At 39.8% G+C, this 19,668-nt stretch overlaps 1 protein-coding gene across 1 annotated transcript in view; it reads left to right on the top strand.

Moving 5' to 3' along the window:
- gpr158a (G protein-coupled receptor 158a) overlaps positions 1 to 19,668 on the top strand; it is a 101,847-nt gene that overhangs the window by 28,237 nt on the left and 53,942 nt on the right. The window contains exon 2 of the mRNA XM_053494508.1: positions 1,566 to 1,671. Within this exon, the coding sequence (XP_053350483.1) occupies positions 1,566 to 1,671 (106 nt within the window). The remainder of the gene's footprint in view (positions 1 to 1,565; positions 1,672 to 19,668) is intronic.

The following is a 19,668-nucleotide window of genomic DNA, read 5'->3' as shown; positions in this document are numbered from 1 at the left end:
CATTGTGGCAATCCAGGAAGTCTATTACTCATTTACAGGGACAGTTTACAGAAAATCACCTGTATCATCATTAATAAACATTTTAAATGCAGTCTTTCTTTGATTTCCCCTTTTTTGATGGTGTTTAATTGGATTGGTTTATTTTATGTTTTATATCTTTCACGTTCATGCTTAAGAGGCACAAAAATCAATGTGACTTGTAAAATAATCCCGTTATTTGATGTTTCCTTGTGATGATTAGACTTTAATAAGACAGCTTTTCATAGCTCAGTATCCTTAGAGAATAATTTACAGAAACATTTAAAACACTCACCAGCCACTTAGTTCAACTGTTTACGCAAAAATCTAATCACATGGCAGATAATCAGATATGGTCAAGATCTGCTGAAGTTCAAAATAGAGGAAGAAAGACGTTTAAGTTTTTAGTGACCCTTTAATGTGTCATGGTTGTTGGCGCCGGACAGGCTGGTCTGGGTATTTCCGAACCTGCTGATCCACTGGGATCTTTACACATCTCTAGGGTTGACAGAAAAAGAAAAAATCTCCAGTTCTCTGGGCGAGAATGCCTAAGTTTAGAGGAGAATGGACAGACTGGTTTGAACTGACATAAAGGCAACAGTAATACAACGAGGTATGATGAAGAGCATCACTGATGCACAACGCATCAAACCTTCAAGCAGACGGACTTTAACAGCATAAGACCACACAAGAACGGAAAAGTGAGACTACAATTCACCTGGACTCACCAAAATCAGACCAAAGCATGATTTAAATGCCATAAGTATACACTATCTGAGTCTTGTTGTGGATGATGTCCATTCCTTCATGAGCACAGAATAACGCTGCGTATAAAATCATCTCAAACTGGTTTCTGAAGGCAAAAGAGGGTCCAAGCCAGTCGTACAAGGTGAACCTAATGAATGAGGGTGTGTATAGGTTCAAATAAAAAAAGAATTCTTGTAAATAAGGGTGTGACATAGGGGGTGTGGCCGAGCATTGCATGTAAGAAGGGTTGGTACTGTATAGTCTTGAAGATGAGTTGGTGAGGATAAACCTGTGTGTTGCTCTGTTTATGCTTCGTGTCTTGCTGTGAGGTCATCTGAGAAAGCTTTAGTTTAGTTAATCTGCCATGTGAGAGTGACATGAAGTCTTTTGGAGCACATGTACAGTATCAGAGGTCCTTCACAGTCGTAAACAGGAATAAATACAATGACAACCATTGGCCTCCACGGTCCCTAGTTGGACTCTGGAGGGTCCTAGATGGATGCATGAATGGATGGATACTATGTACTATATACTGGTCGTCCTCATCTGTGGCAGTGTGCAGTCTGTCGTGACTCTTGTGCTTTCATCTTAAAGAGCTGTTGCTCTCATAAAGAACCTTTCAAGCCTCAAGCAACACATTTAGCGCCTGATAGCGGCCGTAAGGACCGAGAACGCTTGGTGGAGCAAAGCTTACATTTCACTTAAGACATTTATGTTGTTCAAGCTGATTGACTTGCCGTCTCTGCTCCCGAGGTCATAATTGATCTCTCTCTCTCTCTCTCTCTCTCTCTCTCTCATAGGGGAGTTGTTCGTTTGGATATCAGCCTGCAGGACGTGGATATCGATCAGTGTTCCACTGATGGCTGGTTCGCAGGAACTCACAGGTGCAACCTGACCAGCACAGAGGTGAGACTTTACGTTCTAGGTGTTTTCCTGTGATGTCAGAAGCCAGAAATGAAACAAAGGAAGAAAGAAAGAAAGATTAATTATCTTGGAACTGAAGGAGCGCTGGGAGCTTATTACGCTGTTAAGCTTCATGAGGAAAGAAGCAGCAGTGTGTGTCATGCAAGAAGGAACACATTTAACACCTCTTAAATGACTTGGCTTTATTCACACTCCTGTAAACAGCATGATTAGAATGTCTGTTTCTGCTTTTAATAGGGTTAATGTCTCTACTGGGTTACAGAAATGTGTGCACCAAAGAAGCTACTTCAAAACTTTAGGCAACATGGAAGAGACCAATCTCGCTTTCCCAAAAAATTCACGTTGTTAGGTTCAGCCGTTTTGGAGAGATGCGCCCCAAAAATGGCCATTTTTTAGCGTTAAACTGTCTCGCTTATGAATATTTTATCATTGATACTAAAATTGGTGTAAGCTTCTCGAAGCTTTTGTAAAAATTATTGCCTAAATGAAAGCATTCTATGCAAAATTAAGGATTTTTCCCCTCTGAAAAATCTGTAGTGTCCGTAACCCTGTCAAATTCATGTTGCAATATCTTAACAATTCTGCATTTTAGAATAATGCACTTTTTCAGGTTTATGTCTTTTCATGTAAAATCAAGTTTGACAGTTAAGATCGTTAAAAGATTCAAATTCAAAAAGGTAACAGACACTACGGACATAAAAGGGTTTTTAGCGAATTTGTTCTTTTTATCTAATGAAAAATATTAACATGTATGAATATTTCCAAAAAAGAAAAAACGTGAATGAGAAGATAAGAAGCATAAAGTGTTATAAAACATGGGGGTCAGGGTGGCAGTTTATCCGTAGTGAAAATGAGACTGCACAAATCTCTGATTAAGTCAAATCTATGGACTTCCAGAGAGAACATAAGCTCGTCTGTAGCTACTAATCCGGAGTGAACTGGGTGGCTAGAGAGTTTAGAGGCAGGGCATGTGGATGCTGTGAACCTGGTGTTTGAGGATGATTATTAAGAGCAGCGCAGGGTTGAAAACGAGCCTCGGCTGCTCTATAATGTATGCGATGTAATGGGTTGCAGGAATCTCTCTGAATAATTAAGCACGTGATTTGTCTGCACCGTCTCCTCTTAGACATGCCACGGCTCAGAAGTATGCAGGGCTGATTCCGTTTCATCGGTTAGAGGTAATTAACAGTACAATTCCTGACCTTATGTTGTGTCATTTAGACAAAACAGCTTATAAAACACTTTTAAAAAAGTTTAAGCAAAAAACAAAATGTCTTGGTTATTTTCACTCGCGTGGAGGACACAATGCTTTCATAGTGAAGCAGTTTATTCATCAGGTTTGCTTCAGCTACAGAATATTATAGGAATGTTTGCAGTTTTCTCCAGACTGCTCAGATATACACTGACCTCTCTGGGTGTGTTTTAACATAAATATGTTTATAGGAACTTAAAAAAATGGACCAAAATGCCAAAGGTTTGACTGCTTATTATGTAATGAATCCTCCCGCTCCCTTCTCCCCCACTGGCCAGCGTTCACAATGCTTTTTGTGCTCCGTTACTTGCGTATTTATACCCTCTGGCACGGTTCCAAAGTGTGGAATGTTCTTGCTCTCACTGATTCAAGTCGACCAGACTTTGGGGTCAAGTGTTCTCGGAAAAGATCCCGAAGCCATAATGTAAAGTTGCCCTTATGACCAACTACAACTGCATGGTCTTGAGCACGAATACGCCAGTGGAAACATACGCTGGACCTACAGAAGACCTACGAGACCACCACAAAATCTTTGGAGCATAGAAAAAAAAAATGAATCGCTTATGTAGACTATCAGAACCTCTCTATCAGAACCCGGACCATGATCTGGACTCATCACTATTTTTAAATTTGTGGTGATTCGTATATAAAAGTGTGAAATTAGGATCTGGGGATTACTGTTACCGCAACCGAACTGATTATTTTCCTACAACAGCTTTATAGTTACATTAAAGTTGGTGGAATAACTATTGGACAATATATTTCCTGTCTTCACTTACGTTATGGCAGCTACAGTCTCTCACCAGCATCGCATCCCTGTCTCTCTCTCTCTCTCTCTGGAAAATAAAATAAAATCTCAGCTTGACATGTTACCGTGAAACAATTAACTTCTCTGTCCTGAAACTTCTCCGTCCTGTTCTTTAGTATAAAAGCATACATTTGCTCCTTTAATTCTAAAACTAACACTGAAGCATCTGAGAAAAAAATATTTAATATGATATGATAACTTTATGATCAATCAGAAATGAGAATAAAGTAAAGTCGTGGGATAAAAGTACCTAAAAAGACAGGTCAAGAATTTCTCGAGCAGAAAAACAATGATTTATATACTTATAATATAAACTTAGCGATCACTTTTTGTTCAATAAAAACAGTTTCTAGGTCGGAGCTTGTGCGCGCCTGTCTCTGTGAGCCGCATCGCACTACTTCCTCTGTCTTTCCCATTTTCCCTTACGACGTGTAATCGAACTCTGCTCTGAGTGGCCAGTAGTCGATAGCCGACAGTCCTGATCGTGCTTTCTTGTAGATTTTTCCATTTGACGTGTGCCGATGATCAGGCAGAAAGGCCTTGGTGGTTGGAAAAGTGCTGCTGTTCCTTTTAGCCCTGCTGGTTATAAATAGAGCTCGGGATCGCGCGGTAATCAGGAGTTTGTGCGCTTGTGTTGTAATGCGATAAAGCCGTCTCATTGTGCCCGCGGCTCTTCTTATGCAAACAAGCCATGATTCTCTCTTGTTATCTTCGCCTTTGCAGCACGTACTCCTCAGTCAGTTTATTGAAAGCTCCAGGAGCACCGGCGCAACCAGGAGCGCTCTAGAGATTCATCAGAGCTGCGCTACGGAAAAGATGCTGTAGCACTTTGCTGAGTCTGGATATTTCAGGATTTATTATTAGACATCACGCACAAACTGGCTGGAATGAGAACACAGGCACGTGAATATCACACGGGCATTATTTCAACACATCCAGGACGAAAAGACACAAAAAATACCAGAATGTAAAAAGGGAGCAGATGTAAGACATGGAAATAGACAACAAAGGAACAGGAGAATCCAATGGTCCTTTAATTTTCTTTTAAAAATGTATTACTTAAATGCATGACAATAATAATAAAATAATAAGCCTGTAATGTCATATTGACACAAACAAATTGAATTCTTGCAACGGCAACAAGGATTATTATTATTACGAAGGGTGTTTAAGGCAAACCAGGACTTGTAGGATTGTATAGAATAAGAGAACACGGTTATGAGAGTAAAAATTCTCTTTATTTCTCTATATAATCCCCTGCTACACTAATGCACTTATTCCAGTGTCTCACTAGTACTTATTCACCATCAAGGTAGAAAACTTTCTCAGGACGCTGGAGCCATGACCGGACTGTCTGCTTCACCTTAAACCTTTAATTTTCAGCTAATTAATCAATCAACCCCCTCATGACCAATCAGAATTTAGGATTTAAAGGTAGATTTGTATAACAGTACCAATAACCACTGCAGTGATACAGAATAAATGTCTCACAATGATTAAAGTCAGGAGAGGCATTAGGTTTATTGTCACATGTTGCACGATGTTTCTGAAACAGAGCAATGAAAAGGATGATGTTAATGTAAAGCGTAAAGTTTCCTGCAGTAAAATGCACGCTCGTTAAAGCACAGGTCCATTTGTTTGTAATAAGAATGATCTCTCGGGTTTCCTCAGACAGATGGCCAGTGAAGCCGGCTCGAGACTCAGACTGCCATGAGTGCAGAGATGAGAATAAACAAAACCTGCATTTTTTTCAAAATAGCAAGATGCTTTTTGCTGTGTCTCATTCTCCGCCAATTATTTTCTTTTGCAATCATGCTGTATAAACTGAGATTAAGAAGTGCTTTACTTTAATTGGGAGTCTTTCTCGTTATCATTTATGAGTCTGTCGCTGATCCAGGAGCCATAATTCCACATCTGGATCCACCACCGTGTAGCGTCGAGTATCAACCCAATGGTGCACTGGAACAGACATTATGGCGCTTTTGCTTCTGGCTCTGTCACTATAACAGCGATGGTGCTACACTTATAAATAAAAAAAGAATTAAAAAATATATACAGAAATTTTTACTGTTGTGAAAAACCAATTGTTTTTGCCTTGTTATGTTAAGAAGGCAGTTACGGTAGAAGTACCCTCATGTTCAGTAGTGCGTTACTTTACTCTGGATAACCGAACTCACATGGTCACACTATCACATCCCATATAGACAACGCTAGCAGAGAGAGAGAGAGAGAGATCACGATGCTTTTATATGAGTGACATTGCTAAGATGAAACAAACTCATTGTTTTAGAAATCGTACAGAAAATCGGCTGCGTCGTCGAGCTGTGATCAATAACAGAGGCTCATTCACTCGATATTGACCCGAACGTTGAACATGCCAACACTTTGAACTTTTCTCACACTTCTTTTATCTTTTTTTAGCACAACTTTTCCCTTTTCTTTTTTATCCTCTTATCCTTTTCGTCTTTTTATAAAATTTTTATTAAAGCTTTTCTTTTTTTATCCTTCTTTTCTCTTTCCTATTAAACTTTTCTACACAACTTGTTTTCTTTTAACACTTAACGTTTTCTCTTTTTTCCCCTCATCCTTTTATCCTTTATGTCTTTTTTATTAAATACAACTTTTCTCTTTTCTTCACAACTCATTTTCTTTAATTTTTTAACACAACTTTTTATCTTTCGCTTTCTTTAGTTTTTAGCACTTCTTTTGATCTTTTTTAACATTTTGTCCCCATACCAGAGCGCCTCACTCCCACGCCCGGTGCTACTTAAATGTTCCCCTGCTGCGTGCTTTGCCCAGGTGCTGCTCATCCATGGACCTTCTGTTACACCAGACCATACAGAATCCTTATTCATTTTCGAGGCAAGTTTCGAAAAAAATTTATGAAAACCCTGAAGGTTTACTCTCACATGTAAGCTAAACTTTCGTAAAGTGTTTTGGCCCTTAAGATTAACTACAAGAATTTTTTTGGACCACATTTCAGTTGGAACGGAGCACGAAATAATTTCGACGTCTGATGATGATCCCTGGTGCGAGCTGCACCCCCTTAGTGACACAGCTGTCAAACGTTATATATTAAAGGTTCCGTATTTAACTTTTTCTTTAATACTTTTCCCCAAAGTGTGTGCTAATGCTTCAGCCAAAAAACACCACAGATAATGTACTTTCATACTTTAAGCTGTAAATAAGCTGCTGAGCCACGCCCCTTTAGAGAACAGCAGAGCCGAACAAAAAGCCAGGGGAGGGGCTCTTCTTATATGAGGTCATAACAGGGAGAAGATCTAATTGGCTTGTTTAAAGCAGAAAAACATTTTTTTCCCGCATTTTTGTTTGAGGACAACCACCCAAGACTCATGTGAATGTCTTAGAATTGTATTTGATATAATACGTCCCCTTTAAAGTTACATTTAGTCATTACTCTTATGTGTGTGGACGAGAGCATAGAGATCGAGAACTGTTCATTGAAACGTAATGCTTTTGGCTTAGCAGAGGTTTATGACTCTCTGTATCAATCATTATTTTTTAAGGCTCAGCTGATTTCCCTTAACCCCTGATAAACTGCAGTGTTTCATATTTTGGGCCGTGATATTCTCGTCTCACCTGATGTAATGTAGCGACCGAACGGTCATGTGGCCCTGCATCAGCAACGTCAAAACCGATTGTTTTCCGTTTGTTTTTCTGCCCTTCCTGTCCTCTCGCCAATAAAGCGTCCCTATTTATAGTCTGACTGCGAAATGAACAAGGGATTTACGAGAAAGAATGATTTCATCTAAAGAGAGAGAGAGAGAGAGAGAGAGAGAGAGTTGGAGAGAAAAAGAACAAAAAAGAAAGATAAATCTATCTATCTATCTATCTATCTATCTATCTATCTATCTATCTGTCTGTCTGTCTGTCTGTCTGTCTGTCTGTCTGTCTGTCCTTTAAAATCATAAGATTGGATTTTATATCTAATCTTGATTTTATGCAGTCTGTAGATAAATCGTTCATAGTAGTTACAGTTAAGGGGAAGATTTTTCAAAGACATGAAACTTATCTACCAAATAAACTGTATGTTGCTCCCGTTTTATATTTTAATTCATTCATTCAATTTCTATAACAGTTATTGTGTACATCATCATACATCACCCACACACACACACACACACACACACACACACATGCACATGCACACAAATATACACACTCACACACTCATTCACACACTACAGGCCATTTGGAAATATCATATAGTCTGCTCTGCATGTCTTCGAACTGTGGGAGGAAACCGGAGAACCCTGAGGAAACCTACCAAGCAAGGGGGGAACATCCAATCTATAAACACAGAGACGGGAATAGAACCTGTACCCTGGAGGTGCAAGGTGACAGTGCTAAGCACTACACCATTATGCGTTATAATATAATATAATATAATATAATATAATATAATATAATATAATATACATTAAATCAATACAGTGCTGATCTATAAACATATATACAGATTCAGCCAAAATGTATACACACTTTAGGAAAAAAAAATAGTATGACATATATTATATAAATATAAAATTCATAAAATCATCATAATATTATCATATATATCAATATATACCACATAGTGATAAGTATAGTATTAAAAAATGTATAAAAGTTTTTCTTTTCCTGGAGTGTGTATACTGTACATCTTTTTGGCTAACTCTCTCTCTCTCTCTCTCTCTCTCTCTATATATATATATATATATATATATATATATATATATATATATATATATATACGAATATATCAGACTCTGTTTTGTGGAAACTTTTTAATCCGGTAAGTGAATTTCAGAAACACTTAGTTTTATTTCCCTACATACTGTAATGGGTGAGTAAACAAACACCAGATGTGATGTTTTAATCTTTTAATGCAGATCAGGTGCGTCTTAATGCAAGAGCACAGAGAGTTTAGGAAACCTTCTGTCCAAGGTGTTATTTATTTTACTGTTACATTATATATAGGACAGACACTCATTAAAATAACTTTTCATGCACTCTTTTATGGGAGGTAAATATTGCCGGTCCCTCATTACACTCAGGTGGCCAGGCAGGTGACGAGTGCAGGGGTTGCTGTGCGCATTTCTGCCGTAATAAAGATGTGTTTTACACGGTAACCAAACCAACAAAGTGCAGGTACATCGGACCAGGAAACGGAACAGATACGCATGGATGTAAAACCAACGAGCAGAGAAGCTTTTTAATCTTTCATGCTTTGGGGAAGACGATAGAGTGAATTTCTGAGTGTTGATCTACCGTCGCCAATAAACGCAGTTTCTTTGCTAAACCTCAGACGATCATCAGCAATAAACTCCCGCTGTTCCTCATGCTTAAAGTTTGCAATCCACTATTGTGAAATGCTCACTACTTTCTAATGGCCTCATAAGCACACTCCGGTGAGGACCACGGGCTCAGATGGAGACTTTAAAAAGAGCATTTTGCTATTTTGTCAGAAGAGAGAGAGGGAAAGAAATGAGACTCAGCCAAGGAAACGGTTGTAGTTTGTACAGTAGGTGCTGTAACTGAATTGTTTTACAAGACTTACACTGCCGTCCACAGTCAGCTAAAAATAGATAAAAAGCTTAGTGTATATATTTGTTAATATGTATGGTATGTATAAGAGAAATAAACACATGATCACCCATTCATTCATCGTCTATACAGCTTTATCCTGCAAACAGGGTAACGGGGGGACTGGAGCCTATCCCAGGAGACCTAGGGCAGGGGGATGGGGTACACCCGGGACAGGGTGCCAATCCATCACAGGGCACACACACATACAGGTACACTCACTCAATCCAATAAGGCTGAGGGAGGAATCCAGACTACCTGGAGGAAACCCAACAGGGAGAACTTGGTGGTCGTGGTATTTGAACCTGGAACCTTTCAAACCGTAGTCCAATGTCCAATAAAACTATAAGAAATTCCCATACCAGGGACTACTCCATGAGCAAAAATAGTAAAAAATTATACATGCAATAAAGTAATTTAAAAAATAAACTTAAATAAAAATTAAAAGTCCACAAAGTATACATAGGATAAACAAAGTTAGAATGCAACAATCAAGCAAGGTGCTGTAGAATGCAGCAACCGGTAGCAACAGAGTAGCAGAAAAAAATGACGAGTAATAATGCACATGAAATTGCTACACATAATATTGTTAACTGATATTGCACAGGATATTGTTAAATCTATTACACCACCCTGTTATTGATTCAATATTCTGTTCTATAACATTATGGCCCATCACGTTTTTATTCCTTCCATAGTGTAACACTCTTGTCTGACTGCCCTGCCCTGTCCTGTCCTGCTCAAGTGCTTAGGCATCAGTTCTGACTGGACTGTGTGAGTGAAAGAGAGTGATTGCTCGGCTCTCGGATACTCCATAGTCACCCGGGCATGGGACGAGCTCTTGAGCTCCAGTTTAGGGCGCTGCAAAGCTAACCTCTAAGAGCCAGACTTTCCCTTCATCTGTCTCAAACTCTTCCTTGCTGTAGCGGTTTAGGGGACCTGCATTAAATAACTACCTTGTACATGCATACAGTGGTTTCCTGTCTTGTTAAAACACATTAATTATGATCCGTGTGAATTTCGGCAGTGCTAGCTCATCACACCGCGCTGCAGGTGCTCCATGCTAATGTCTAGCCGGAGAGTTACGACCTAAGCAGGTGCCGTGATAGGAATGAGGTCTAGACTGTGTTTTAGTCACAGGTCAAAGCTTACAGTTTTTCTACACGTTCATCCATCAGCTGTCAGAGGAGAAGCGGTAAACGACAGCGTCCATCTTCACAACATGTACAGCATCCATTTGTCTTTATTCAGCATTCCAGACCAGTAATCTGCTCCATCACAGATGCCACAACAGCAACAGCAGAAAAACAGCAACAACCGCAACAGCAGCTGCTGTAGGACTCGGCCATATTAATATGCCTGTCAGCAGGGGAAAAAAAGCTCATAATTGCCTCATGTTGATCGAATCAGATCTTACATCTCTGAAGGACCACCCAGGGCTTCCCAGATATTAGATTAAAAACATGCTAAAGTCAATTGCTCCTGATGGATGTCATGTCTAGCATGGAACACATCACGAGTGCAGGAACACCAACAGCTAAACACAAGAGTGCTAGAACTCATCAGAGCTACTAATTAGCCACAAAAGCATGGGTTGAAGTAATCATGATACTAGAGATGGAAATCACCATTGGAAATCCTGTGAAGCATTTCTTACACGGTAGTGTACTGGGTTCATGACTGTGGTATGTATGGTTCTGTCCACATGCCCCCCTGGCACATCAGGCAATGGACATATATCTCTTATATTTTATCCCAGCTCAGTTGTTTACAGGTTCGGGTTGCCAGATCGGCACCCGATTGTATCTGAGCACTTGGGGGTGAAGGACCTTGCTCAAAGGTCTAACTGTGGTAACCAGGCGGCGTTCGGGATCGAACCGGGGACCTCGTGGTCAACAGTCCAACACCTTAACCACCGAGCCACCCCCTGGACGAGATGGAAAATATTTCTGTAAAGAAAATATTTTTATATTAGTGCTTGGTTTACTATAGTGTTTGGTTTAAAAGCTTTATTTTGTTTTGGCTTTGATAACCGCATGGGTTCACAATGGCCTTGATTTCGACAATCTCGTCCAGTGTCACTACATTTATTTCCATCCAGAGTCGCATTCATTTTTGCCTGAGATCATGCACTGATGACAGAAGAGTTGAACCAACCCCATAAAGTCTTCTCCAGCACTTTTTATACTAGAAACAAAACAAAAACAGAACAAAATTCTGTGGTTGCCAGTTTATGTGTGAAAATGATTTCTCACACTCCTAGAACCACTCTTTCACATTCTGTCCTGGAATATGCCCTGTGCCATCAGGAAAGGAAAAATAACCAGGTGTCATTCAGTACATTCAGGTCGTCAGCTGACTTCAGTTTATTGCCACATAACGTTGCTGAGTCTAGATCTGAGTAACTGAAGCGACCCCAGATCATAACACTGTCTCCAGAGGCTTGTACAGTAGACACTATGCAAGCTTCATGTGCTTGCCTTCTTACCCAGACGAGCCTATGAAATAGGCTCCATCTTGCCATGTGCAGTCTGGCACCATATATCCAGAATACTTAACTTCATATTAATGGGTTTCCTCCCACAGTTCAAAGACATGCAAATTAGGCTTATTAGCATTTCCAAATTGCCCGTAGTGTGTGAATGTGTGTTTGCCCTGTGATGGATTGGCACCCTGTCCAGGGTGTACCCTGCCTCGCACCCTAGGTCTCCCGGGGTAGGCTCCAGGCCCCTTGAGACCCTGAACACAGGATAAAGCGGTATAGACGATGAGTATGTACCACGTACTTGTATTAGTACACTTACTTAATTATTAGGGCTGTGCAATCAATCGAATTTTACATTCAATTATGATTTTGGGTTAGTACAGATGTCTCCCCATGCTCAGCACGGGCTACAACCACATGTTCATTTAGTTTAGTTCTTATAGGATACAAAAAGTTTTAGACCACATCATTCAGGATATTTTCATACCCTCAAACCCTTTTTCTGTAATTTTGCTGACTCACTCAACCATGCTCACCAAGAGTGACCAGATCACACTGGATTGCTTATAGGTTGCCAGATAATGTCAAATCCCCCACCAACTCCCTTAAAAAAAAGGCTAAAAGATGAGAAACAATAGCCTTAAACAATGTGTTTTTACTTGAAACACATTTTATTCATGGATGAAATTTTCTTGCTGTATGTGTTGTATAAATTCCATTAGCAATAAATAGAAAGCAAATGTGCTGATTTGAAAAATAATTCAGTCCATGATTCAAAACCGGCATACAATCTGAACGGTGTGTTATGTGATCTATTGCAACCCTTACTAAAAGGCCAGACTCGCTCTTTGCCAGACTCTCTCTCTCTCTCTCTCTCTCTCTCTCTCTCTCTCTCTCTCAAATATTCAGTGACACTATTGAAAAAAGAAGGAAAGCAAGGGTCATAATAATAATAATAATAATAATAATAATAATAAAACTGTAATAATAATAATATTAATGAAAGGTTTATGCATGTGCATATGTGTGTATACATGTCTGTGTTTGTGTGTCATATGGTGGCAGGTGTATGTGTGTGTGTGTTTGTGTGTGTGCTGTGCTTCTAATGTGCAGCTCACTCTCCGCTCCCCAAGTAGGCGGGGCAGTTTGTTGGGTCTGGGACTAGTTAATTTTGGGGATGATTTTATTAAATTTTGTGAAGAATTCAGTGTGAATGTTGTGATATTTAGCTGGGGATTCTCTCATTTTATGAAAATTCATAGTTATTTTTTTTTTATATTAAACAAAGTCAATAAATGATCATGTTGAATGATCGTGATCTCATTATTGACCAAAAAAATAATCATGATTATGATTTTTGAATGAAGCAGCCCTAATAATTAATGCATCATAGCATCAAGTCATGTACATTTCACATGAGAAGTTATAATCAAGTAATTGAACATAACTACTATAATTATATATATATATATATATATATATATATATATATATATATATATATATATATATATATATATCCCTTATATGGACCTGTTACATCCTGGTTACTCATTACTGTGTAAAATAAAGGGATCATTAACCATTAACGCATTACATTCACTGCAATAAATTATTGCTTTATTTATTGGATGATTTGCCCCTAAAATAAACCCATTAAGCCTGTCAGTATGGTTTGTGTAATTAGCATATCTGGCAGTCAGACCGCTCTCAGTAGAGAGTCTACATCAATAATAGATATTTTTGGAAACCTGTTTACGGCGACAAATCGTGTGTAATTTTGCGTCTATTTCAGATACTGAGCGAAGTTAATTTGAGGCACAGGCGTTTAATAATAACACGAGCAGTGTGCTGCTGAGCTTGTGTTTACCCAGAAGTACAGAATATAACTCGTCAACAAAGCAAATAGACCATTTCTTAGAAAATAATGTCCGATAATGTGCACCGGTGCAGGAGATGCCCTCATAAAAGAGTCCCGAAAGACTGAACTATAGAAGCTCAATCTTAGCGGTGTCACTGTCACTGTCATTTATACTCATATAGTTTAAATATTTATGATGTCAATATTAACACAAGGTTTTGTTTCTCAAAGGTACAACAGGATGATTTTTTTCAAAATGGATAAGTGTTATTTTAGACACCATTGAGTAATTAAGGAAGGGTGAGTTTGGTCCAGCGTATTTGTGCATGTGTAGTCAAGTAGGATGAATAAAACAAAAATAAAATAATGGCACACAATGGGAAGGCACAGTGATGCACTGTTGTCTCGCACCTCCAGGGCCCAGGTTCGATTCCTTCCTTGGGTGCGTGTTTTGCATATTCTCCCTGTGCTTGGTGGGTTTCCTCCAGGTACTCCTGTTTCCTCCAACAGTCCAAAGACATGCAGATTAGGCCAATTGGCATTCCCAAATTGCCATTAGTATGTTGGCCATTAGTATTGGCACCCCATCCAGGGGGCACCCCACCTCGTGCCTTAAGTCTCCTGGGATAGGTTCCATATAGATGATGTGAGGGCACACAGTAGAATATTCTTTACCGTCTTAAACCTTCAGAGTGGTGAGTTTAAACCTCAGGTTAAGTTACAGTCTAATGTACAGATATGGTACATAAGACTGTGCAAAGTCTTGACCTTCCAGCATTTCTTCATATTTTGCTTCCAAAGAGGCAGGATTTTATGTATTTATAAAGTAGTCTAGGATTCCTGAAGAACTTTCTCTTTTCCTGTACTAGAGCACTTTGAGAGGAATGTTTTTTGTTTGTTAAGCCACACAGTGACCTATGAATCATTCAAACATTAAAAAAAGCATCTAACTCAAGGGATAACCAGTGAGAAACAGGTAAAAAGATGATCTGGCTGGTGATGATGAATGCTGAGTGGATGGAACGGACGAGAGGGGAAATGAGGTTGCTGCTGAGGTTGTAACATTTTCATTATTTAATCTCAATCATTTATTTTAGTTTAATCTGAAGAAATATAGTCATATCTTCTCATATCTACGTGGGTTTTTCTCCATGTTCTCTGGTTCCTCCAAACTGCCAAAAGAATGCGGTAAATGTGGAATTATCAAAGAATTGGTCCTAGGTGCAAATGAGTGCCCTGTTGAAGACTTCCATCCTATACTCTCAGCGTTCCTCGGATAAACTTCAGGTCCACCATCACCCTGACTAGGATAAAGTGAATAAAATAGGCAAATCTCACAAATCTACCAAAACTTCCAGATATCTTTAAAAGGATGTGGTTGTTTTCATCACTAATTACGACTTACAACTATCTAGTCTTTATAAGAAGTTTCTATTGCATTAAATATTTTAAAAGAACATGTGATGTGATGGTGAAGTGGTGCTAGAACAAAAGCTGGCCCACATACTAGTTAGTCTGATACAAGTCCAAGCCTGTTTCCTAGTTCCATGTCCCATGGTTCCTGATTTGAACCTGTGCTTGTTTTGTTGTGATGATGGATTATACTGGATGCTGATATTGTTAAAAGGTGGGAGACAAGCGTCCTTGCGTGGTCTGATTTATAATTTTTGTCTAAAGACTAGAGAATACTTGATATTTCAACCCTGTTATTTTGTTACAGTAAAACCTCTACATTCCTACAGTACATGTATTCTTGTATTGTGATGATTCAATGATTCGAGGTTGATTAACTGTAAGTAATTGGTAGATTATATAATACTGTAGGATGGACGTCAAGCCAAACCATGATGTTTGAATAATGGAACACAGTTCTGAGGGTAAAAACTCCCTTTATTTCTCTATTTAATCCCCTTCTACTGTACACTAATGCACTTATCCCAGTGTTTCACTAGTGCTTGGATACCATCAAGGTAGAAAGTTTTCACAGTATGTCGGATCCATGATTGGACTGCCTGCTTCAAATCTGAACCGCTGGCCTCCCAGAAACTTTCCTTTAATGGCGCAAAAATGTGGAAATGTTTTGGAGCGAGGTCAGGACTGTACGGAAAATGTGGCAATAACTCCAATGTGATGCATCTCCTCCGTAAGTTAGCGAAAAGTTGTGATGTTTATTATCATAAATTATCACAATAATTGCTCTTTTTGTGAATTAGGAGCAGTATAATTTCTGACTATCCATCCTGTTAAATGCGGTGTGATGTTGTAATGTTGTGATGGAGACTGGAGTGATGGAGTGATGGAGTGATCTGACTTCATTATGATCTAGATTTCCTTTAGAACCTTTTCAAAGCATTACCGTGTATTAGCGCAGGTATAGGGCTGGATTTTGGCTTGGAAAGACTTGTATAGATTGTTGGCCCTGATCACTAGACGGTTGAGAGTTCAGATGCCAGGCTTGCCCTGTGCTTGATTGCTCACGCTTAAAATAGTTTTGGGGCAAAATCCAGTTCCTGTTATTTGTAGGAAATGTGCAAATGATATCTGTAATTTCTGCACTAGTTGTTTACTGTGTCTTGGTAATTCCCTGTCTCTACAAGCAATGTTTCTGGTTTGGGATTCTTAAATGGCATAAAATGTTCTCAGGTCCACTTTGTGCATTTCTGAGACACAAGTGCCAACAGATCGTGATCTAATAACCCCTGAAAGTATCACCTGTGGAACAGATCAAAGCTCTCGTGTTGATCACAATCATGAGCTAATGTAACCGTTTAAAAGAAAAGAGATACTGCATGTTACCGTAGCCTGTCTTTGCTTTGGTACTGAATTGTCATGGATATATTTTGAAGATTTATACATATGCCTCCAAGCTGCTGCCGCTGCATTCATACTCGAATTAAACTGGATCACATTACTGAGGAGAAAATCAAATATGCTAATTTTTTCATTGGATTCAGCTCATTTGCTGTACCGGCTGAATAAATGGACTAAACAGGAATTTTTCTCTTAGTGTGATTCTGAGATTCGAAGACAAGTGACAAAATATGGCCATAAATTTATTTATATGAGTGACAGTTGGTGATGAGGAGCTCCGCTAACATCTGCAGTGTACTTCACACGCGCCTTGTCAATCGCTACTGACGTAGACGCCGAAACCGGAATCTTATATTGATGTGTTGTCATGTTTGACACACACACACACACACACACACACACACACACACACACACACACACACACACACACAGTGGGGTCTTTGCCCTGCTAGCGTGTTTACACAAGCAGCTCCTGATTGCACTAATAAACGGCTAAGAAGAACATGCTAACAGTAAAGCAAAGTGGCGAAATGACGGCTTCCTGCATTCCATCATGCTAATGAAACAAACATGCTGCCGACAAAATATATTGATTGTTTGCTACGTGTTTATCCGTCATTACTAACAGTTCTTTGTGTCACACTGCTTCAGTTTTTACTCAAACTGCAGGAGAGATGAGCTCGAGGGATGTCAATGCAGCGAGAACAATTACGTGCTAGATTAGCGAGGAAAGCAGTAGCTGGGATAAGAGGAGAGAAAAAGTGGAAGGTCAAGAGAGGACAAATACAAACTGTGGTCATGCTGAGACTTGGCTCTGCGGTGGCAACAAGCATTTCTGGATTTATACCCTCTCCAGGCTCATCGTTGGGTCTTTGACTCTCTCCAACTGCCCTTTGCCATTTGTCTGTTGCCATTCACTGTTTCAACTTCTCTCCATCGATTTCTGCCTTATCTACACTATATTGCCAAAAGTATTCGCTTGCCGGCCTTTACATGCATATGAACTGGAATACCATCCAATTCTTAATCCATAGGGTTTAACATAATGTGGCCCCCGCCCCGCCCCCCCCAGCTATAACAGCTTCAACTCTGTGCTTTGGTACGCCGTCATGTTGGAACTGGTGTGGGGTTGTTTTTCAGTCATTGGGCTCGGCCCCTTACTTACAGTGAAAGGAGCTCATAGTGCTTCAGCATACCAGGACATTTTGGACATTTTCATGCTCTCAACGTTGTGGGGACAGTTTGGGGACGGCCCCTTCCTGTTTCAATTTCAGCACTAGTGCACAAAGCAAGGCCCATAAAGACATGGATGAGCGAGTTTGCTGTAGAAGAACCTGACTGGCCTGCAGGGAGTCCCCATATAACACCTTTGGGATGAATTAGAGCGGAGACTGCGAGCCAGGCCTCCTCATCCAACATCAGTGTCTGACCTCACAAATACGCTTCTGGAAGAACCGTCAAAAATTCCCATAAACACACCTTGTGGAAATCCTTCACAGAAGAGTTGAAGCTGTTGTAGTTGGAACGGGGGACGGGGCCAACATCTTATTAAACCCTATGGATTAAGAATTGGATGTTGCTCAAGTTCATATGCATGTGAAGGCAGGCAAGCGAATACTTTTTTGCAGTATAGTGTAAGTCCTCCCACTCCTTTTCTTGCACTTTTTCAATTTCCTTACACGTCTTGTTTCTCTCTCACCCCCTCACTCTGTCTCCACTGTTCTCCACTCTAACTTATGCACTCACTAAGCATGCTCAGTTTTTGAACCTTTGCTCCAGACTGACCTCTGGCCTGTTGGCTACATAAATTTCGAGCCTTTAAGATCTCTGGCTGCTAGTGAGAGTCCAGAAATCTGTTGCGCATCGTGCTATATTTACCAAAGACGTTGAAAAGCGCGCTCCTGTTGTTCCAGATAAAGCTTCGAAAGCAGATCTACATCATAGCTGTACGGATTTGCTGAGCAGGAAGTGTAACATATCTCAGACATATTGAAGAAACATGAGTTCAGGAAATGTTAATTAGAAGGTTTTATCAAACAGAATCGATATAGAATATTGGGTTGATGTAAATGGAGAGGATTGTATTTCACAGTGGACTTATGTAAGACGTATCATTCTAACATTGGTGCAGATCATGGATATACGAAGGGGGATAGCTTTTGCATGATGCAGTTCAGATGCCAACACAGCTAACTGGTTAGCACTGTTGTCTTCGGGTTTGGGGGTTCAAATCTCACCCCCCGCCTGTGTCTTGTGCAGTTTGCATGTTCTGTCCTGTGCTTTTCTCTGGTTCCTTTTCACAGACTCATGTTGGTGTTTCCAGTTTGCCCATAGTATATGATTGAGTAGGTGCTTGTGCCCGGCGATGGGTTGGCACACCACCCAGGTTATACCCCACCTTGTGCCCTGAGTTCCTTAGGAGAAACTCTCAGAAATGGGCAGATGTTCTGACAAAGTAGGTGGGATTGGCCAAACTTTATGAAAGAGTAGGTGGAAATGTTTTGTTGAATGGGTGAAGTTTGTAGATTGTATGCATGATTACTCCTCTTTCTCACACTTTTTTTATTTTGAGTAGGTAGGATAGTCGAAATTTCCTGAAGAAGTGGTGAGCATTATACCTTTTTTTTTCAGAAACAGTGGATAGAATCAGTCACATTTCTACAGGAGAGAGTGGGATCGGGAGGAGTGCGCAGGAGTGTGATCTTCAAGAACAGTCCCTTTGTTGCCTAAAATTTTCTAGAAATTTCTAAATGTGCCCATTCTTAGTTTTAACATTTCAAAGGATGCAGCATGCATGTTTAACTCTTTACACATCTTTTATTTTGCATTAATTGACCTATTACTAGCAAAGTTATATAATATGTTTACGTAGATTTGTTACTTCCTTCCTAGCTTCCTGTCCCTCGTTTTCCCTTTCCTTTGATATTTAAACTGATTACAAGTGGCAAGCTTTTAAAGCCCTGAATCTATCCTGCATCCCTTCAGATGGTGGAAAGTTTGTCAGCTGGGAAATTGTTGAGCTCCTGTGCCATCTGTGGTGTCCTCACCCATCTCCTGCCTTAACCAGACTTCAGAGAAAGCTTGATTCTGCATATCAATCAGTGTAATCGGTGCGATACAGAGGTGTAGCTAGAGGGGGGGATTACAGCTTTTAATCCCCATGAATTATTTTCG

Source organism: Clarias gariepinus, chromosome 4 (assembly GCF_024256425.1).
Source record: "Clarias gariepinus isolate MV-2021 ecotype Netherlands chromosome 4, CGAR_prim_01v2, whole genome shotgun sequence".
NCBI lineage: Eukaryota > Metazoa > Chordata > Actinopteri > Siluriformes > Clariidae > Clarias > Clarias gariepinus.
This window is presented reverse-complemented; position numbering and strand designations above follow the sequence as displayed.